Source organism: Medicago sativa, chromosome 4 (genome assembly GCF_051527215.1).
Source record: "Medicago sativa cultivar Bolivia chromosome 4, Bolivia_mono, whole genome shotgun sequence".
Taxonomy (NCBI): domain Eukaryota; kingdom Viridiplantae; phylum Streptophyta; class Magnoliopsida; order Fabales; family Fabaceae; genus Medicago; species Medicago sativa.
The window spans coordinates 32,612,257-32,635,677 of NC_140752.1; the positions used below are offsets into that span (position 1 = coordinate 32,612,257).

Below are 23,421 nucleotides of genomic sequence, written 5' to 3' on the forward strand. Positions count from 1 at the left end.
TGCTCCCGGCAGGCCTGCTTGCCAGGACCTGCCGATAAAAAATGGATACTTTGTGTAATTGTTTCATGTCCCCTTTCTGTCTCATCACATTGTACCATCTCCTTGTCCCACTTGTCTTGCATCATGTCCCCTTTCTTCTTTCTCTTATTCAGCAGATTTTGAGACTATAGAGACTAGAATCGTATTAGATGGTAGAAGATTGTTAGAACATTTCAATCGTATTAGATGGTAGAAGATTGTTAGAACAATTCATATGGTAAGAGAATCTCCACTGTAGTTACATAGGGAATGGACCTTCAATCATTAATGCAAATTAGAGAGAACTAAATCATTAGATTTTTTTTTTAAGGAAAAATATTTATCATTACATTGATAATAAAAGTTGAATGAAAATTTTAGCGGGACTAAAATGAAAAGTTGACATATTTATAGGGATCAAAACTTATTTAACCTTTAATAATAAGTTGTTTAATATAACGAGGTACATTATAATAAATAGAGGAACTAGCTAATGATGTGGCAACTCCACCATAATGTGATTTACCTCATTTGTTTGTCGTCAATAGAACTCGACCTTTGAGTTTGTAAATTGTGAAAGGATCAATGTTTTATCTTGGTTTTTCGGGTGTCAAACATTGATTAAGTTTGAACCTTTTAAACCGGTGATATCTTACTTTTTCTTGGGAAGGAAAAAAGTAAGCAAAACCCTTGAGAATCGAGGTCCGGGAGTTGTTTTCGCTACGGGAAGGTGTTAGGCACCCATAACGACTATAGTATCCTATAGGAACCGTCTTTAATTTCTACGCGCGCGCTTTATTTTTAAATGCTATTTGAAGATGTTTATTTAAACCTAGGAGTATTCTAAGTGAAGAATTGGAGGGAGAAGAAGATATTTTGAATTTTTATTTTATTTGAATTGAAGGAATTTTGTTTCCTTGCCTACGTACCCTTTTAAGGGATCAAATCCACCGTAGTTCGCTTCCAAAAATATTTTTGTTTTTTGTTGGTTGATTTTAAGTTTGAAAATGGAATTTTGAAGAATGAGAGAGAGGCCTCAAGGGCATGAGATTATGAAAAGAGTGAGGTGGAATTAGTCAATTGCAAAAAGGTCTAAGTATGATTAAAATTCTTTAAGATTTTGTTTAAGAAAAGAAAAGGAAAATTCAATGGGATTTTGATCCCAAGGTTTATTAAGAAAAATGTTTGAGTGATGTTGTTCATATTTTTTGGAAAATGATTTTTCTAAGTGTAAAGCCTAAACATTCATCTAAACATACAATCCTAAACATACATCTAAACATGCATATTCTAGCCATATACCTAAAGTGAGGTGTGTGCATGTGTCAGTGCTTGTGTCGGTGTACATCATTAGAGTCCATTGTCCTTATTACATCATTGGCCTAGATACATTCTATGGTCTTGCAAGAATTTAAAATGGCATGAAAGTAAAGTACAAAAAATCCTAAGTATTACATTCTAATTTTGGCATGAACTTTAAAGTGTAGAAAAATAAAAGGATGAGGATGTGAGATGGAAGATGAAATGCTCATGATGTATGAAATACAATAGAGGAAATTGTTAGTAATATAAGGCATAGAGAGATAGAGATATAGGTAAGTAAGGTGGTACTAACAAAGTGGCAAAACTTAGCAAAACAAGTAGTAAAATATGCCTAAAAATTCACCATAATAACAAGGCAAACACATGACCTATAATCCTCATATCATGACCACTTTACAAAGTATTTTAGTTCAGTTCTAACACAAGAATTATGAAGAAATGTCATGCCAAGCTTTATAGCACACTTTAAGCATATTTTACACTTTATTTTCACAAGAAATCTCTCATTACTTGCAAGACAAGAAACTCATAATTGGACACACAAAGCTGTAAAACACAAACATATATCCAGAGGTAAACACATCATAAAATCACATATCAAGGATCAACATCACATAACAAGGTAACATGGTCAAAATGTAGCAAGATTTCACAAAAAAAATTAACAAGAAAAGCAAACAAGTAACAAGAATTAATACACCTATTTTTTGTCAAATTTTTATCATGCAAAAATATCATAAAACCACTAAAGAAAATACCAAAAACTCATGGAAATTTATTTGGAATTTTTACACAAAATTTTGACACGCAGGAGGTGTAAAAATCAAGTTCCAGGGGTGTATCTAGCGAGAAATCCACAACAAACGAAAAACATAAGCCCAACCCAATCCTGTATGGATCCTGGATCTTCAGGAGATTTCAAGGACCGTTGGATTGATCCAGATGGATCAACCCTAGATCCAACGGTCTAGGAAGTGAACCAGTTGAACCAGGCCGGTCCAAAGGCTTATATAAAGGCTTGGTGATCGGTCTAATCCATTTTCCACTTCCCTTTCTCTCTCTACGTTGCAAGTTCTCTCCCTTCTCTCTAGACTTCTGGTCATCTTCTCCGGCGGGTTTCACCGCCGCCGGTGAAGATTCCGGTACCGGAAACCTAACTAACACTCAAACACACCAAAACTCTTCGATCTACAGCTTTTCACCGTTTGTTTTTTGTTCTGAACATGAATCAAGCATCAGAAAACATGAACGAAGTCTAGATCTATGTAGATCGGAACTCATACTTTACGGTTTCTAGGGTTTCAAACTTTTTCCTAATTTTCTTGAGACTAAACCCTAATCTAACCTATTTTTTTGTACTGATTATGGATTTGAACTCTGTTTCGTGAAATAAACGGTGAATCTCTGAGGATCTACATTTTTAGGGTTTCGTTTCGAATTTTTTTGAATCTTTTCGAAGTTTTCTCTTTGATTTACCGTTTATTTCCAAATTCGAGCCTTCGATGATAATTTTATGCGAAAATGAGAAGGTTCTGGGGATTTACCTGGAGATTCGAGTGAGAAGACGGACGAAACCTTCGTGACTCTTCTCTGAACTTCTGGTAAGTGATTTGTTGTTGCGAATTGGACCAGTGAACTTTCTCTTCTTCTTCTCTGATTCGAATCTTCTCTGTTCCTCCTTCTTCTCTCTCAAACTCTGCGATCGTACGAATTCCCACCTCTGGTGGAGGATTTGTGCTTGAATTGCAGAGGAATACTGTTCGATGATGAAGGCTCGTCTTTGAGTCACTGAGAACGGTGAAGAAATTGCTTCAATTTTGCTCAATTTGTGATTCTGGAGAATTAGGGTTTTGAATGTTCTTCGTGTTCTTGGTATTTTTGGAAACGGTTAGGATTTTGATTCTTGATGAGATGAGAGAGAATCTATTTTTGTGTTTGTGATGATTTTGCTGAGTTGTTGTATTGTGACTGGAATGGTAATGATTGGGGCTTTTTATACATCTGACATGTGTCCTGAAGCTCCAATGGAATATTGACACCTGGACTGGACTTGAGGTATTCGGCCTTGCTGAGTTTGAGACTTAAGGGCCTCTTTTGCAATTTTGGGAAATTTGAAGGACTGTTCTGCAAACCAAAAAACTAAAGGGACAAAACTGCAAAATAGAAAAGAGGACTGAACTGCAATTTTAATAAAAGGCTTAAAAAATTTTGAAACAAAAAAGGACCATTATGCAAAATGCGAAATTAAAAGGCCTAAAAAAAGAAAATTATTAAGGACTAAAAGGACTTGAATGCAATTTTTGGAAACTTTAGGAAAAAGAATAAAAAAATAATAAAATTGAATTAAAAGACGTAATTTGGAACAAACGTAAAGCGAAACGGTTAAAATTGACAAAACGGACTAAAACGAACCAATGGCTTAAATGAGGTACTTTAAAGTAACCTCTCTCTGCCGAAATTTTGTGTGAAATGACCAAAATGCCCCTGGGGCTAAAACGACTAAAAATGACTCAGATGCAAATTTTAAAATGGATTTTTTAACAGAGAATTGAAGCAAAAGTCTATTTAAACCAATTGAAAGACTCAGAGACAAATTTTTAAAATTAAAACAGGGTTTTAACACATGAAAAGACTAAAATGCCCCTAGGGGCTAAACTGACTCAAAATGACTTCAAATGCAATTTTAAAATGGACTTTGACACAGAATTGAAATGAGGACTTATTCAAACTATTTGAAAGGACTCAAACAAATTTTTAAAAGATTGAAAGAAATTTTAACACAAGAAATGACTAAAATACCCTTCTATGTGAATTTTGCAAATACCATTGAAATAAAATGCAGAGGAAGATGCAATTGATCAGAGACAGTTCAAATGACTTGAAATACAAGAAAAGAAGAATTGAGTTAGTATTTTTAGGTCCAAAATTAGGGTATGACAATCAAATGTCGACACGCGGATATAATTTGACGTATCTCTGTAACATCAACCCGAGCTTGATGAAAAACATTTATAGTAACTTTGGAATCGGATGTGAAATCCACGTTGTTGAAGGACATTTCTGTGATATGGGAATAGTTTTTGCCAACACAAAATTTCCTTCCTCGTCACAAATACAAATACATATACCTATTCTGTTTAGTTGATCAGAGAAAGATGCATCAACATTTCATTTAACACGACCACACCATGGTGGCAGCCATCGAAATTGCCTTGTCACCAAATTGAATCTAGAGTCAGCATCATCTTGATCAGCCGTGTGAACCGGCCATAAAGGTATATTTGTTTGAGCAACACTGCTATCAAGTTGTCGATCTGTGCGTTAATGTCGAGTTGTTGCAACATGTGCATTCGCTAGTTTCATGTCTTCCCATAAATGAGCAACACGGTCAATTGTATGAGCAATTGTGTTATGATGTTTCTTGCCAAAGCTTAAGGTTACTGTGTTTCCAAAGGCTCTAAAGAGTGGAAGCAAAGCTTTGGGAATTTTCGCTCGACAACTCATGTAAAAGATGAAATATGGTGTCAGGTGTTGTGCTTGTGTGGGAAATCGTACGCTGAATCATATCCCAAGGGCCATTCCAATGCCAAACCTGCACATCAAAAGAACAATAAAAAAAATGGTTAAAGTCTTCAATCGCGTCATAAGTTACACACGGTAGTGGCCACTGCACCCCTTTATCTTGGAGTCTGACACGGGTAAGTAGGCAACCTATACACATGCGTCAAATTAAGTTTTTTTTATTTTTTGTGGAACTTTCAAGCTCCAAATGCCTTACCAATACACAGGTTCGACAAAGATGGGAAGTATCCACTAAATCTCGACACACAAACGGTAAGCACTCTTCATTGAATACACACAATTTTTCTCGGCCTTTCATATCAGCTTTTCGTCCTCAACTTGCTCAATTAAAGGAATGCGCAAAATGGTCATTGCAATATCCTGACCAAACATTTGATTTATAACATCTTGATTCCAAGTCTTTAAACATTGGTTTATGTGGCTACTCATTGAGAATCCGCTTTCATAATGAGCCCCTGCGGTGGAATTCTCAATCCGGTGTTCGTTTCCTACCTAGGTTCATTAAGAATGGGAATAGAGGTCCCTGATCCAATACATTATTGCGCCCATATCAAACTAGGAACCTTTCCTTCAAAATACGATGCCACACTTAACTTAAGTTATGACCCAAGGTTTTAGTCATGTAGCTAAGATTAGGAAAATACCTAGCTTTGAAAATACGGGACACAAGTCGGTTAGGTCCCGTTAAAAACTTCCACCCTTATTTACCTAACATTGCCAAATAAAAAGCAATTAAGTCTTGGAAACTCATACCTCTATCAACCTTGTGCACAAGTAGCTTCTCCCACGACATCTAGTGGATTCCCTTATTATTCGCTCCACCATGTCACCACCTAAAGAAATTCATCATTTTTTTCAATGGTCAAGATGAGAGATGTATGTAGCAGAAAAACATTTTTAACGTACAATATAATGACCTGCAAGACATACTTAATCATAACCTTTCGGCCGGCCTTAGAGAGGCATTTGCTACTCCATGAATTAATCTTCTTCCAAACATGGACATTAATGTAGGAGAAAACAACATTACAGTCTCTACCAATCATAGAAGGTAATCATAAATATTTCCTAGTACTTATAACAACCTGAACACCCAAAATGTTGTTAATCGAATTTTTAGGTTCACATGAACGTTTTGGCTGTAAAAAAATTCTGATTTTGGTTTGGGAGTTACCAAAGGGTATACTTTACACAAAGCAATGAGTCTCCAGTCTTCATAGTGGTTTGGGAGTTACCTTTTGGAATGAGTGCGACATTTGTAGAGTTAAGAGAAGCAGGAAACCGGCCTGTGTCCAACGAAGCGCAACAGTCTTTAACAATGTTATCACTACAAATGTTCCAGAAATGTTGGTAAAATACCAGGTTGTACCCTTCTAGGCCAGAGCATTTATCAGGATGCATGGAAAACATGATCTCACGTTATTCTTCCTTCTCGAACGGTGTCGTTAACTAGGCATTGACCTCTACTATGATAAAATGCGGAATCACATGTAGAACAACAACCATGTTACTCTATTTTTTCTAAAATAAGCCCATGAAAAAATTCCTAGATACTACACACATATCAGAATTGTTAGTAACTTTGTTACCTTTCTCGTCCTCCAAAGAAAGAATGTAGTTTACTTATTTCCTATTCCTCGTCCTTCAAAGAAGGAATAATGATCTGAACTGGGGCAGCAAGATTCTCAAGAATAGAACGAGGGAAAAACTCGAACCAAGCATTATTAGCTAAAGCTGTATCCAAACGCTCTTCAATCTCTCTCGAAGTACCCAAGCTTTTAAACCAAGTAAACATGTATCTTTCCACAAGAACATCAAATAAACCAAAATCAATAATAAATTGACGAAAACTATTTATTAACCAATTGAAACGGGTAGCTTGACGATAAATTACGAAGGAAATACTATGAGGTGTGTCTACGACCGCCGTTGGGATATTTGTAATAACCTGTCAAGTGTCATGCACCTTTTTGATTATCAATAATTTCAGTAGTGATGTGATTTTAAGAGTAATCAACAATTTGGTAATTAATAGAAGAATTCCAATAAAGATCTAAACCACCGCTCCTACCAATATGTTCAATAAAACAAAAACAAAAATCAAAGCCAAGAATATAACTAAATTCCTCTATTTTATTTTGATAGACTAGTGTTTCGCTTAAAACGAGGATAGCCGGATTATAGAACCGGACCAGGTACTTAAGATTAGTAACTGCAATCAGGCTACCTAAACCTCAACAATTCCAACTTAACAGAATAATTTTTCTCGAAAAAGACGATCATTAGGACCTGCCGATACAATTTGATAAGCATACAAAAGATTATTAATCATAGAGTCATCAACATCTCTCCCGACATTCATATTAGCACCTGTTTACACTAATTTTTAGTAAACAACCGCTGGTTTAAAATTATTTACTTGTAAGATCAACCAGTAAATCTTAAGGACACATTTGTGTTTGTTATTTTCCAGAAATTTTTTCTTGTTCTTGAAGAACCAAATAAAAAGAAGTAAATAAAGCAATCGAATCCAACCCAGTTGAACCCAATCGAAATGGTTAAGTAAAAGTAAAATGAATTGCTCAAAAGAAACAAGTAAAATGTAAAGACATTTAAGAAAATAAACTTAAATTGCATTGATTGAATGTAAATTGGTACACATTCTTACATTGCAACTTGTGACTCGTTTCTCGCTTCCATATGGATAATTTGAGTGTAAGTTTTTGTATGATTGGATTGTGACCTTTTTCCCTTGGGAAAAACTACTATTTATACAAATAGAAATAACTACCTAGATTCGAATTTAAACCTATAACTGCAGTAAACTAACAATACTTATCCATTCGATTTGAATTTCGAATGTGTCTTTGGAAGTATCCGTTGCTTGCCCTTATCCGAAACAAAAACTGCCCTTCGATAACTTTCGCCTGTCGAACCGAAACACATACTTCGAGCATCTCCAGCAAGTCCAACTTCGATAAGAATAAGAGAACAATCTTCATTTCTTCGATTACAAGGTCAACTCATTTTGACTGCATTTATTGATAGCTCTTTAAAAATATAGGCTAACAGTCACTACATCAATTATCCCCAGCTACATTAGACTCAACAAAGGGGGATGTAGAGAATATCCGAGGAGAGTCCCAATTTATAGAAAGAAAAGGTTCCCCTCGGTAGTAAGGATGTTAAATCCATAAAGTCAGGAGGAGAAAGACAAAACATTGATTGTGAGCATAAAATTACTCTAGATTATAACATAGTCAAACATCAAAAAGTGACAAGGAACAATCAAAGCATCAATTACAAAGGAGAAATGATATTTGAACAACCATTTTTTTAACAACTGTTGAAACAAATCTCTCTCTCATACTCTCATTGTACTCTTATTTTCTCTCTTCCTCTTTTTCTTTCTCTCTTCCTCTTATTCTCTCATTGTCCAATTAGAAGAGAGGAAAAAAGATTGGCATAAAAGATGTTTAAAATTGGTTGTAAAAATATCATTCTTCGTTACAAAGAAATGACATGAGTGAGAATAGCCAGTAACCGGTGCAAAAAATCCAAACACGGTGCAACATCCGAGTTGAAATCCCTACATCATTCTTCCATGACCCAAGCTTCAAACTTCGGGTAATGAATTTAAAAAATCCAACATAGGCATTGCAGCCACGCATAGTTAAAGACTACAAATGAAGAATCATGTGTCCAGACCTCTTTTGTGTCCCCAATTTGATATAATGATTGTTTGATTGGACCGCATCAAGGAGCAAATGGGGTTTTCCTCTTCACTTACCTCTTCGATGAAAGCTTCTTCCTTATTTTCCTTTTCAATTGGATCTTTACTTTCGTTTTCATCTTCCTTCTTGCATTTGCTTCTTATTCTTGCCTTCCTTCCTTGGTAGCTCAACTTGCACCACCAACGGAGTTATTTAACTTGTTGGTTGTTCCGTCTTACCTTCTTCCGTACCTTCGGCTGCCTTCTGTCACTTTTATTGACCACACTTACACATTATAATCATATTGCACATCTCGCTCCTTGAATTGTTAATGTCATTACCATAGTGTCCGGTTTTTGTCGTGTTTTAGCAAGTTGTGTAGAAATCTACAGCGGCGGATCTTCTCGGGAGCGGAAGGGAGCCGCGGCTCCCCCCAATTTTTTATTTTCTTTTATATATATACTCCTACTGCAGTGCTCACCCTGCGATTGTGAGCATCTTCTCCCTCACGGCACCCCACAGCTTTACTTCCTAAACCGTCCACACCAATTCCTTCCGCCGCCGATATCAAATTTCCGATCGCCGCAGATTCCAGTTTCAATTCCTTTCCGTCCTTAAGCTCTCGTGGCTTCTCTCTTTCGTTATCGTATCAGTTACCATCGTCGGATAACTGAAAGAGAGAAGCCACGAGAGCTTAAGGACGGAAAGGAATTGAAACTGGAATCTGCGGCGATCGGAAATTTGATATCGGCGGCGGAAGGAATTGGTGTGGACGGTTTAGGAAGTAAAGCTGTGGGGTGCCGTGAGGGAGAAGATGCTCACAATCGCAGGGTGAGCACTGCAGTAGGAGTATATATATAAAAGAAAATAAAAAATTGGGGGGAGCCGCGGCTCCCTTCCGCTCCCGAGAAGATCCGCCGCTGGCTATGGAGTATAATATTGTCAATGACGATGAGGAGACAAATTTGATCAAGTTATAAGGTATGGTTGGTTGATGAGAATAGGTGACGGTAAAAATTTTAAGGTTTGGCTAAATAAGTGGTTGGATGATATACCATTAGAAAAGTGGATGAATCTGTGTGTATACATGGGAGTGTGGGATGACATCTTGGCAAAATTATCAGCACCGTTGTCCATCTAAACGCCAATAGTTACAAGGAAAGTAAAAATATTTTCAAGAGTGGTTAGCTCAATGATAAGAACTTTATTATTATTCATCTTTAAATATAAGTATTTAATTATTTGTAGTCCACATCATATAATATGTTAGTTCTGTCAAAAAAATTATATAATATATTAGTTTCAACACCTTATTACCCTCACTTAAGTGATAGGTTAACATCACTTAGCCCGACCAATGATAAGAACTTTATAAAGTTCAAATTTTATATGTTATATTTATAAATTGATTATTTTTTTGAGTAAATGTTTATAAATTGATTATTAGTGTCACCGTAATTAACAATAATTTGTAATTTTCTATTTTGTTAAACCAAAATAAAAATTTGAAACTGGTATTTAAAGAAAGCGCCGTAAATAAAATTGAAATTGATTATGGGTGTCTTTTATGGTGTCTTCCGCCTATATACAACGACTTTAGTTTGTATTCTCAGATCATCGGTCTTTGTTCGTCTTGAGCAGGAATCTGATTTTTTTTTTTGTGGTGGCCGAGATTTGAACCTCGGACCTTGCATAGCTGGGATTTGAACCTCGGACCTTGCATATCTAATGCATTGTCCTTGCCAGTTGAGCTAAGCTCACGAGGACAATCTGGTTTTTAAATAAGACTGGTTGTTCAAAAAAGGAAAAAAAAAAACGTCGTAAGTTATATATATGTGTATATATATATATATATATAGGAGGGATATATTGACTCCAAGAGTAACTCAAATGAGTTACTCCAAATCTTAACCCTTCATCTGAATAATAATTAATGGCTAAAATTAATTACTAATAATTCCTAGGTGTGGTTAAATCAGGAGCATTACATAACATCGGTGCAATTAAAGTTAATTCATCCCTTCCCTTTTCAACCTCTTTGAGTTACGTGGCAATGGCACACACACCTTTGCCTAATGAGTCTATTGATATATATTTTTTAGATACCGACGCCATTGATTTTAAAATTTCAAATTTTAGAATTTTAATTTTCAATATCATTTTGTTCTTCTCAAATGGAGATATTAATTCTTTTTTAGGTTTTATTTTGATCATTCATGTATTGATGCAATTGCACCATTCATCACTGTCATGTGGTGGTGTGGAAAACAATCGGTGCATTGAAACCAATTCCATATGAGAACCAAACATCTAAGGAAGCCTACACCAATTTATGAAGGAAAAAAAAACTGTTTGAAAGCCGTTAATTGCAAATTACCAATTTCTTGTATATAATGATTTGTAGCAGTGATAAAATAGTGGAACGGTACTGATTCTTTTATATTAAAGGCACACATGTTTCTATCAGAATCGATCTCTCCATGTTATTTGCCGTCGGAATCAGGAAGAAGATGTGAAAAGAACATACTATAGGGATTATTAAGAATCAATTATAGCCATTAATTATTATTAAGATGAAGAAGGGTCTAGATTTGGAGTAAGTCTTTAGACTTACTCTTGGAGTCAATATATCCCTCCCCATATATATATATATATATATATATATATATATATATATATATATATATATATATATATATATATATAGAGTTAGGATCCGTTGACACCAAGTGTCAACGGATTGGTTGACACCAAATCTTAACCATCAATTTTATTTAATCAAAAGGCTCATATTTACTTAATTAAATCTCACGTGGTCATCATTTTATCGAATTCTTGCTCGCCCTTTCAAGTTTCACCAATCTTTATCTTTCTCATTTTAATTATTGTTATTAATATTATATAATGCTCAGATTTTCCTCCTCTTTGCCATCGGTTCTCTTTTCCCAAATCAAATTCACAACTTCTTCTCCATTTCAATATTTTTTAAGGGTTCAAATTTGAGCATTGAAATAGTAAGGGACAATTATGATTTATTCCACTAAATTACGATTCAAAATTGTGATCAGATCAAACACAATTGTCACACCTAAAATCATACAAATAAATTAAATAAATCCCATCCAAAATACGCCAAGAATCCTAAATTCACTGCAATTCAATTGCAATCGTTTTCATAAATCTGACATAAACTGGCTTAATCAGCTATGATCGATAGAGGAATAAGCCAAGAGGGATGAAGATGCAAACAAAAATATTATTATTATTGTGTGTTTGACAGATAGTAAAAAAAGAATTCAAGAAAAGAGAATAAGGAGTATCATGAGTCATGAGTTCACATTTTTCAATGATTGAGCAAAATTCTATTCTGCGGTTGAGAAAATGGATATCCACAAAATAGAAATATGAATTAGTTGTCTAGAAGTCCTAGCTCAACTGGCAAATGCCGAAATTGCAAGGCCGGACGTCATGACCCGGGTTCGAACCCGGGACCTCACAGTTGTGTGCGGGTTTATTTTCAGTGGATTACCACTTCATCTAAGACCAAAAAAAAAAAAAAAAGAAATATGAATTAGTTACGAGCCTTTTGATTATATATATGTGTATATATATATATATATATATATATATATATATATATATATATATATATATATATATATATATGAGGGGGGATATTTTGACTCCAAGAGTAAGTGTAATAACTTACTCCAAATCTTGACCTTTAATTGCAATTTTGATTAATGGCTTAGATTAATTGATATGGTAGGCTTTAATTTCAATTTCTATTGTAGTCAACACTTATCACTACAAAATAAAAAAACAATAAATGTCATTTAATTGATTGATTTTTTTTCTTCTCCCATTGCTTTTTTTTTTGTTTTCACGTTAAAAGAATTTTTGAGGGTTAATGGTAAACTAAACATCAAAGTTTTTTATTTGACCACAAATTTTTTTTCTTATCCCTTTATTTTTTTTACGCTAAAAAAATTGCACATATATATTTTTTTTAAAGAATACAATTGTAAAATTAAAGAATTGTATATTTATTCTTCTACCGTTACTATTTTTTATACCACATATTTTATTTGGTTTCTTTATTATAATCCTGATCTTTTTTTATATTTTTTGTAAACACACATTTTTGTACTAATCTGTCATGAAAAGTAAAAAAAACAAAGGGAGAAGAAAAAAAATTGTGGTCAAATAAAAAACTTTGATGTTTATTTTACCATTAACCCTCAAAAATTCTTTTAACGTGAAAAAAAAAACAATGGGAGAAGAACAAAAAAAATCAATCAATTAAATGACATTTATTGTTTTGTTATTTTGTGGTGATAAGTGTTGACTACAATAGAAAATGGAATTAAAGCATACCATATCAATTAATCTAAGCCATTAATCAAAATTGAAATTAAAGGTCAAGATTTGGAGTAAGTTATTACACTTACTCTTGGAGTCAAAATATCCCCCCTCTATATATATATATATATATATATATATATATATATATATATATATATATATATATATATATATATATATATATATATATATATATATATATATAATGAAATTTTTGTTTGCTCTTTAATAGTATCCTTTATGGGATTTTGTTTTAACACATTACTTTTGGCGATACAATTTTTTTTTTGTTGGTATAATTGGTTTACTAGTATCCATTTTAAGATTTTTTTTCGACACATTTCTTTTTGGGGATAAAAATTCTTTTTTTTTTATATAATTGTTTTACTAATACCCATTTTGGGATATTTTCTTTTTCTGACACATTTCTTTTGGCGATACAATTTTTTTTTTTTGGTATAATTGTTTTACTAGTATCCATTTTAAGATTTTTTTTCGACACATTTCTTTTTGGGGATAAAAATTCTTTTTTTTTTATATAATTGTTTTACTAATACCCATTTTGGGATATTTTCTTTTTCTGACACATTTCTTTTTGGGGATAAAAATTCATTTTTTGGTATGAATTTATAATTGTTTACCAGCTCCCATTTTATGATATTTTCTTTTTTTGACACATTCCTTTTTGGGCATAAAAATTCTTTTTTTTTTGGTATAACTTTTCTACCAATACCCGTTTTGGGATATTTCTTTTTTTCTTACACATCCCTTTTTGGTGATAGAAATTCATTTTTTTTGTGTAATGGTTACTTTTGAAATAAGGATTAAAATTCATCCCCCCTAAAAATTCATATTTAGCGTTAGTTATATTATTATTTTAATTCATGGTTTAGATCTTTTTGTAGTTAAAATAATTAAAATTGCACATTAGTCCAACCACATCCTTTTGGAGTTCAATAATATGAAGTTGTTGATCATTACGGAGTTGGTTGATCACATGAATTTTCATTTTAGGGATTCATTTGGATGCTAATTATTAAATGAAATTTTATATCCTAGTCATTAGTAAATAAATTACTGGCTACCTTTTGTAAAAAAAAAAAAAAAAAAAAATTAGTTACCTTACTCTTGAATATAATTCTTTTTGTATGACTTAGTTCACGAACTGAATTGTGTATTCAAGATAATACCGTGAAACCTTATCCTTAATGATCAAAAACATTTAAGGACTTAATGATAATTTATTTGAAATTTCTAACCTAATTGTAAATTATAAAATTACGTAGTTCTAAAGTTCAATTAAACAATTTTTTAAGCATAATGATATTGCTGACAGTATTTTCCTTATTAATAGCTAATAAGTAAAAACTTGGAAACTAATACTAGCTATTAAGGAAAATGACGTATGCAACCAATAAATGAGCTTAAAAAAAAGTATTTATTTGAATTTTGGAACTATATATTTTTATAATTTACAATTTGGTTAGAAAATTCAAATTATCATTAGGTCCTTCGGTGAGTTTGATAGTTCTTTAAAAAAAAGTGTGTTTGATAGTTAAGGATAAAGTTTCCCCGTATATCTCAAATACACAGTTCAATTCGTGAACTAAGTCATACTGAAAGAATTCTATTCAAGAGTAAGATAATCACTAATTTATTTACTAACTTCTATGATATAAAATTTCACTTAATTTGCACCTAAAAGAATCACTAAAAAGAAAATTCTTGAGAACAATCAACTCCATTAAGATGAACAACTCCATATTATTAAACTCAGAAAAGATGTTGTTAGACTAATGTGCATTTTACCTATTCTAACTACAAGATGTTCTGAATCATGAATTAAAATCACAATAATGATATATCTAATGTTAAAGATGAACTTTTTTAGGCGAAATGAATTTTTATCCTTATTTCAAAAGTAACTTATACCAAAAAAAGATGAATTTTTATCCCGAAAAGGAAGGTGTAAAAAAAAAAGAAAATATCCCAAAAAGGTTAGGGTAAAACAATTATACCAAAAACAAAAAGATGATTTTTTTTTTTATTCCAAAAAGGAATGTGTCAAAAAAATATCCCAAAAAGGATACGAGTAAAAGAATTATACCAAAAAATAATAATTTATCCTCAAAATAGAATGTGTAAGAAAATAGAAAATATCACAAAAAGGATATGGGTAAAACAATTATACCAAAAAAAAAAAAATTTATCCCATAAAGGAATGTGTAAAAAAATAATACCAAAAAGGATACGGGTAAAACAATTATACCAAAAAAATGAATTTTAATCCCAAAAAGGATTTGGTCAAAGGGGATTTTACAGCAAGTTGTGCAACCGTATGGCGCATGATGGTTTATCCTAAATTGGATTAAAAAAAACCCGCGAAATGAAAAATTTGTCATCATGGCGAATTAGAAAACGCCATGTCCCTCATATGAAGCTTATGGGACAAGATTTCCTTTCTTGCAGATTTTCAATTATAAAAACAGAGCCACGCTCTCTCATTTTTCACCATTTGCACTATTCTCTCAAAAACCCTTAAACCTAAAACCTCTCCAGTTTTCTCTTTCCTTTCAGCTGGAATGGAATTCCTTCCACCTGGTGTTGGCTTCGCCCCTTCAGATGAGCTCCTTGTTAGCTACTACCTTGCCAACAAAAACAATGAAGAGGTTCAGAATTTCAATGGTTCTGACCTGATTAAGGAGCTGAACTTATACCAGTATGATCCATTAGAATTGCCTCTTAGTCCATCATTTTTCTTCCGTCACCCAAGGGAATTTTACTGCTTCACAGCCAAAGTTGATGAGCAGAGGAGGCATTGTAAGATTGGGTTTTGGATGCGTAAGGGAGTTGTTCGAGACATTTGTGGAGTTGATAACGTGGTTGTGGGAAAGAAGTCTCTTTTTATGTTCTATATAGGAAATTCCCCTCAGAACGCGATCAAAACTAGCTGGACTATGTACGAGTACACTCAGGTTAACAACCCTCAGGTATGTCATTTGGGAAAACTAAGTTTCCATATGTTCATTATTTCATCGATGATTAATTTATGTATTGGTAACGACAAACTTTTTTTAAATATAAATAATTATGCAGGCTCCTTTTGTTGTTTGCCGCGTTTTTGACTGCCCTAGAGGGATGGATCTGGACTCTGAATTTGGAGCCTTTTCTGATGTCGATGAAGGTGATTATGCTGATGACGACTTCGATGACAAGGCGAATGAAGGAACTCAGCAACTTAAGGGGGCTGGGGCTAGTTCTAGTGCTGAGCAAGGCTATGCATCGCATTCCATGGCTACTCAAGCCACTCCTTAGGTAAAATATATTTCATTTTGATCTCTCGATATCAATTTTGTCATCGGCAAAAATTTTACAATGCTTAAATTTGTTTGAAATCAAAATTCAAAATTGTTTTTTGTCTGTTTTTGTTTATGTATATGTATTTCACTTTCTATTGGACATAAGTTTTGATAAAATACCTCCATCATATGTGAGCCACAATATCAATAATTTTCATGTATGTATGACCAACTTTTAAATCTCACACTAATTGTGGCTATTGCATGAAAATCATTGATATTGCAAATAATAATGATCAAAAGTGAAGCTGCATTAGCCATATTTGTTGTTATTCAAAACCTTTATGTATTGGTAGTTTTTGTGGTAGATGTTTGAATCCAAATAGCTCCATTGCGTTTGGATTATTTATGTTTTGCAGTTGCCAATTACCGAATTCTACATCCACAATTGTATCAAAAAATATGTTTAATTACGGAAGTCAATATTGGCAGTTAACCAGTTAATGTTGTTGATCCTCTTTACAAACTCAATTGATTCATGTGATGGTATTTTTATTTTTTTTTATCAATTTTATTGAATGTATCACTCTGCATATGATTATTTTCTTTTCTGTGTGTAGAAATTAAGTGATGATCCTCAAAACATGTAACAAATTAATAGTTAACATAGCTATTCTAACCAGATTCCTCGAAACATGTCCTTTTTATTTTTCTTTAAGTTTTTTGTGGTATTTTTTTTTGTGGTATTAAATTCATTATTATTATTAATATCATCATCACTTTTTGACAAAGCATTTTTTCATGTAATTTTATGGTGGAGAAAAGAGAGTGTTGCTAAAATATTGAATTTCTTTGTTTGATATTGATGTTTATCAGGCGAGTTATACTGAATTTCTTGACTATGTTGTGTCCCACATGGAAGCTATGACGCCGGAGCAACTTAAGCTTGCAATTATGGATGAAGATTTTATTTAAATTTCTGATCTTATTTAAATTTATTGGTTTTTAAGACACTTGTGTCTAGTCCTGCTCTTGGGAGTATTTATCCCTTAAACATTTGTATTTAGAATGGTCTGATGACCCTCTTAGAACTCAGTTGATAGAACTTATTTTCTGATGTGGTTGAGGCAATTATCATGGAATGTTCACGCCTCAATAATAATAAGGTAGTTATTATAAGATCTTTGCATGTTAAACTCTTGAGTCGTATTTAAGAAATTATTCGGCATTTTTCTTCTTTGTTTTGGGCGTGCAAATTTTTGTTCAATGCCTTATGAAAGTCAATTTTTCACGAGAGAAATTGAGTTATACTTTGATATTGGAGTTGGTTATTTCAACTAGGGGTGTTCGCGGTGCGGTTTGGTTCGGTTTTGTCCGAACCACAAGATTAAATAAGTATGCGGTTTGGTTTGGTTGACTTTTAAAATCAAATCCGAACCAAACCAAACCAACCAATGCGGTTTGGAATGGATCGGTTGGTGCGATTTTTTTATAAAATAATTTTTGTTTTGTTTCCAACATTAAAATCAAATTAAAAAGCTAAAACACAAGATATTTTCACCAACATTTTAAATTTCATCCAACATTACAATTTTATTTTCATCCAACAATGTTTCCAACTACGTAGACCAAATTTAAACGTGGACAAAAAGTAATCCTATTTTGTAAGAAATCCAAAAGACTATAATTTGTATCTTTCTCTAAAAGGTCAAGTAGTAGATAAATACATTTTTGAAAGAAAAAGCAAAGAAGAAACTTAACAAGAGAAGAAATATGTCATTTTATTAAAGTTTCTATTGGGTTTCTACGAGTATTGGTCCAAGTGATATATATTTAATTAGTGTTTTTCTTATATTGCAGTTTGGTTTGGTTCGGTTGGTAAAATCAAAACCGCAAACCGAACCAAACCATGCGGTTGAGTAAAAAATTGATCCAAATACATCCGAACCAAATGCGGTTTTTCTATTGGTTTGGTTTGGTTTTGAACACCTCTAATTTCAACATGCTATTTATAAAGGGAAAAGAAAGTAAGACAAACAATAAGGAATTGGCCTTGCAATCAGAGGGACAGGCGGGTATTCTACCAGTTCCAGGAAGCTAATAAAGAATGAGTATACTGTCAACGAAACAAGACAGCGCGAAGAGAAAGGAGAATTTACCCAGATCATACTATTTATGGTAGATTGAATCTATATGTTTTTGTAGGTATATTGGAGGAATCATGTTTTCTATAGAAAATAAATATTGGAAGGAGATCAACCTTGACCGGATGAATTTGAAAAGAGAGAAGAGATGAAGAAGTGTATATAGAAGAGTGATACAACTGGTTCTTGATTCCTTTCATTTGTTGATTCTTTTTTGTTTTGTCAATTTTTGTACGTAAATCTGACTGAGGTAGGTTAATGTTCACCGGTTTCGTTTTTTTTTTCTTCTATGGATCCTACCACAGATTGAAAGATAAGGTCGAATTGTGTACAAGAAGAACAAACAAGAAAAGTGAAAAGAATCAACTATTTATTCGAAGTGAAAGCAAAAAGATTGTTGAGAGACACAAAAGTAATGAACGTCAAATTCTCACCGTATATGTCTTTTACAAGAGTTGTGGCCTACGAATTGCATATGTATGCACTATGCATATATCTTATTGGCTACTGCAAGACTATTTTAATTGTTACTTTCTCTATCCTAATACCTGATTGAAACTTTCATTTTAGTTCCATTTAACTTTTTTTTTTCTTTTGATAATTGATTCAACTTATAAGATTGGCCATATGATGTTTAGAGTATGCATATGGCTATGACCTGACTAGTAAAATTTTTAAAAAATTTCCATTTGGTATCTGATAGAAAATAAATTGTAGAAGAAAATTGATCACACAATCTATAAAACAGTCTCCATAATGTCAAGAATACGACATAGGTTCCGCCATTTACAGTGTTCTATAGTTTTCATTGATTCTTTGATTTTATTTATATTTAATTTTGTTCTCAACATGCATCAATAGTGACCCCAATTTTTCAATGACATCTTAAAGTAAAATGTTGCATTTAAATTGTAGCAATTGATTAATTCTCCTTTTTTATTGCTCTTGAACTCAATTAAAGCCTTCTTAATGTTTGTTTTTGTATTTGAATTTGAATAAAGCAAATATGTGTTTCTTCTCAAAGGAACTACAAACATTCTTCCAGGTTTGGTGTATTGGAATGCATGTCAAATATAAAACCATTCATAATATAATTATGTGGATGAATATTGCTTTTAATACCATGTCTCATGCAGCAGCAAGATAATTGTTTACGTCGGTTGTATATCATTATTTTTGACTTCTAACTTTGGTTAATTTTTGGAAGTTATGTTTCAGGGTCTTGATTTATATACGACTTAGCTTTAGAAAGTTGAAGAAATAATTCCTTTGTGTGGAATTTGAGCATGACTACACAGGTCATTTAAGCTCCACGGAGAAATATCAAAGTAAAATATTATGGTTCTCGCCAACAAATATCAGAATACTTATTTAAATTGTTTTATGTATTTCACTACATTTTAATATTTTGTGTGTTCCATGTTTACTTATTCAGAATTATATTGAACTCCCCTATTGGATCGACAAATTAAGGAAACTTCACACGGTGCCTTTGTTCAAGAATTTCCAAAAAGAGAATAAGAAAGGGGTCACATTTCTTCGCAGTGGTCTTCACATTTCTTCATGGTTATCTTCACAATCTCTTCATAGTCTTGAAAGAAAATAAGAGCTTAAAATGGCATTCTTTATGCAAGAATCTCCAAAACAACGTAAGTGCACATTATCTCATATTAATTATGAAGTTGTCACCCTTTTTGTTTCGATTATGATTATGAAGGAATTAAATTCAACATAGATAAAACAAAGTAAGAAGAAAGAAAATTTAACATTAAAGTTTCACTGATAATTTTCATTCATATATGAGTAGTACACAATATTAATCAAATTACAGCAAAGAACAAGTGCAAAAGTTCTTCAAAACGACCGTTCGTTAAAAGAGTACATCAAAATTAAGCTAAGAGACAAAGAATAGAATAGATCAACCTTCATCCACTTCAAGTTCATCTTTACTTTCTTCATCCAGTTTTCCACCTTTTTAAAGGAGGAGTAGCTAGGGAAATACTATTTTTCGTCAATTAACATCTCATCTTTTATGATCTTGAACAAACATATCTTGCCCAAATCTAGTGCGAGTTAAACAGAGAACTCGCCAAATTACAATTTTATTGCAATCATCAAAAACTTCACTTTTATAGAAAGATCAAAACTCTAAAAAAACTCATATTTAGCGGTCCATTATGATCTATCAAGTTAGTATTATGCATATATCTAAAACTTGAAAGTTGCTAAAATATATTGAAAATGACTCTTACTAATATTAAATTTTGCAAGGTATAAACTTGATATGGTGAATCCTAGTATATGATTAGAAGATTTAACATGACCCAATACATAGATTCCAAATTTTGACGGGTGTCATATTAAATTTCAATTTAATTTATTATATATTAGCGTTCAGATGAGTACTTCGTGTTCGTCTGTCTGCTCTTTTTATTACGTTAATATGTATAAATTACGAACAATACTTTTTATAAAATTTTAATTAAAATTATTTTAATTTTGATTAAAACTATATGTATAGATAATAAATATTTTACACTTTCATTATATATAGGTAATTTATATTTTTATTCAAAAAAAAAAGGTAATTTATATTTAAGTACTAAAAATTTCAATTGTTAAAAAAAAAAGTAGAAATTTCATAAAAAATATTGATCGTGGTTTATACCTATTAGAAGAATAAAAAAAAAAGTAAAAATTTCATAAAAAATATTGATCGTGGTTTATACCTATTAGAAGAATAAAAAAAGTAAAAGAAAAGTATTAACCTTCTCTTGTTCAGCGATTGCGATTTGCGACTGCTATGCTAGTTTGCATACGGCACCGTTTGCGATTCATCTTCACTTTGCATCTATTGAATTCCAATTGCTACAGGAATTCCAATTGAATTGAGAATTTAATGCTCTCATAGGAAAAAGTTAGATACATCTATTGAATCCACTGTGTTTGTGCGGTTACATTAATATTAGGTGAGTGGTTTTAATCAATCAATTGGTATTGATTTGGATCAACCGAAGACAACCTAGTCTTTGAAGGAAAAACTACAGCAACACCGATGAGTTCTGACTTCGTTTTCTCTGCATAAGGCGACGGTCAACAACATGTAAAAAAACCTCCGGATATTTCTAAGCCATCAACATCAACGACGTCCTTCCGTGACAAGCTTATAGGTTCCGATCAGAATTCACAAATCCGAGAAAAGGAAGATATGATTGCTAAAAAATTAGTTCGAATAGAACATGAACATGGAAATCGACTTTTACCAAAAGTTTTTCTTGTAACTAAGGTTTTTGAAGATATGTGCACTCCATGGAAAGATGTCTTAGTGATTAAAATTTTGGGAAAAACTCTAGGATACAACACATTGAAGGATCGTCTGAAGAAAGTTTGGAAACTACAAGGTGGATTCGAAGTCATGGATAATGATAATGGATTCTCCATGGTTAAATTTGATCGAGTCGCAGATAGAGAGAAAGTTATTTCTGATGGTCCTTGGATGATTTCTCATTGGTCACCAGAATTCGCCTCATCGGAAGCAAAAGTAAAACCCACAATCTTTTGGATTCGATTTCCTGGTCTCAATCCGATTTACTACGATGAGAGCTTTTTGTTTGCCTTGGCCTCTGCCATTGGTCGTCCCATAAAAGTGGATAATAATACTTTGAAGATGGAGCGTGGAAGGTTTGCACGTGTGTGTGGAGGTTGATCTCACTCTTCCGGTTGTTGGTAAAATTTGGCTCAACGGTCATTGGTACAAGGTGCAATATGAAGGTCTACACATCATCTGCACAACATGTGGATGTTATGGCCATGTTCACCGCGACTGCACCGAGAAGAAAAATGAAGTGACGATGTCTAATGGTGGTGGCACTCCACAAGCTAGCTCTGTTTCAAAGTTTGACTCTTCCAATCATGCTCAAAACCACATGCAGACACGCAATGTCTCGAAAAATCAGGTAATGGATCCCCCCTCTAATATTCCTCATAATGAGGAAGATAATTTGCATGGAGAGTGGTTAACTGTCACCAGGAGAAAAAAGAAAGTTTTTAATGGTATTAAGAATACTATTTCATAGTCTAACCGATTTGAGACCCTCTCAAATTTGACCCAAACACAGAAAGATAAAAAACACACCCCTCACCCATTGCCTCCTAGACCACATGCTCATGAAGTGGAACAACCCAACAAAAGCTCGGCCGACCTAAAATGTCGTAGAACCCAACACAAGTCCATGATGATCAAGTCATGAAGCCTCAACAACAAGTATTAAGCCTTGAAAAACTTCGTATGCCCCAACCAATTGCAATCCTTGGAAACACTCCTAACGCTAATTTACGCAATGATAATAGAACACCTGCTACATTTAAACAAGCTCAAAACAAAATCATGTCCACCATTTCTTCACCCAGGTTTGGTAATCCCTCGCCTCACAATTATCACCCCCTTAACCTTTCCCACCAAGCCATTCCCTCCACACACCAAGAAGAAAATTTGGCCAATATTAAATATGTCCCTCCTGATGATCATCATAAGCATCAAAAACCAAATGATCTTGATATCCTTGAAGAAGATGGCCCATCCAACATCGGGGACCAACATGAAATCAAATCGATAGATGATAAGAGAAGTCCCCAGAATATGGCATTAATAGGTATCTCTAGCACTATGGAAACAAAGTAGTGCAATTATCATACTTTCCCTTAATTCCTATAATGTTAGCTATGATTGAATTCCTAGATTTATCTATCCTTACATGGAATATTAGGGGTGCTATCAATAGGGAAGGGAAACGTCAAACACGTGTTCTTATTCGTCGCTATCGTCCGTTATTAGTTGCTATTTTGGAAACACATTGTCAGTTTGGTTGAGTTGTGAATTTTTGGAATTCTCTTGGCTATGAGAAATGCGCAATTTCTGAAGCCCAAGGTCAAGCTGGGGGTGTTTGGTTGTTAAAATCGCATGATTGTCCTTATGTT

The 23,421-nt window shown here is 33.1% G+C and overlaps 1 protein-coding gene across 1 annotated transcript; it reads left to right on the plus strand.

Moving 5' to 3' along the window:
• The first annotated feature begins 15,472 nt into the window (after positions 1–15,472).
• On the plus strand, positions 15,473–17,537 carry LOC146928835 (NAC domain-containing protein 40-like). Its single transcript, XM_085701011.1, has 3 exons — positions 15,473–15,991; positions 16,098–16,316; positions 17,177–17,537. The coding sequence occupies exons 1-2, from the start codon at positions 15,584–15,586 to the stop codon at positions 16,314–16,316; spliced, it is 627 nt and encodes a 208-aa protein (XP_085557137.1). The 5' UTR covers positions 15,473–15,583; the 3' UTR covers positions 17,177–17,537.
• The last annotated feature ends 5,884 nt before the right edge of the window (positions 17,538–23,421 follow it).

Excerpts from the sequence above, each read along its gene's own strand:
- LOC146928835 (XM_085701011.1), top strand. The coding sequence starts at position 15,584 with ATGGAATTCCTTCCACCTGGTGTTGGCTTCGCCCCTTCAGATGAGCTC. Across the intron at positions 15,992-16,097 it reads CTCAGGTTAACAACCCTCAG|GCTCCTTTTGTTGTTTGCCG; the intron begins GTATGTCATTTG and ends ATAATTATGCAG.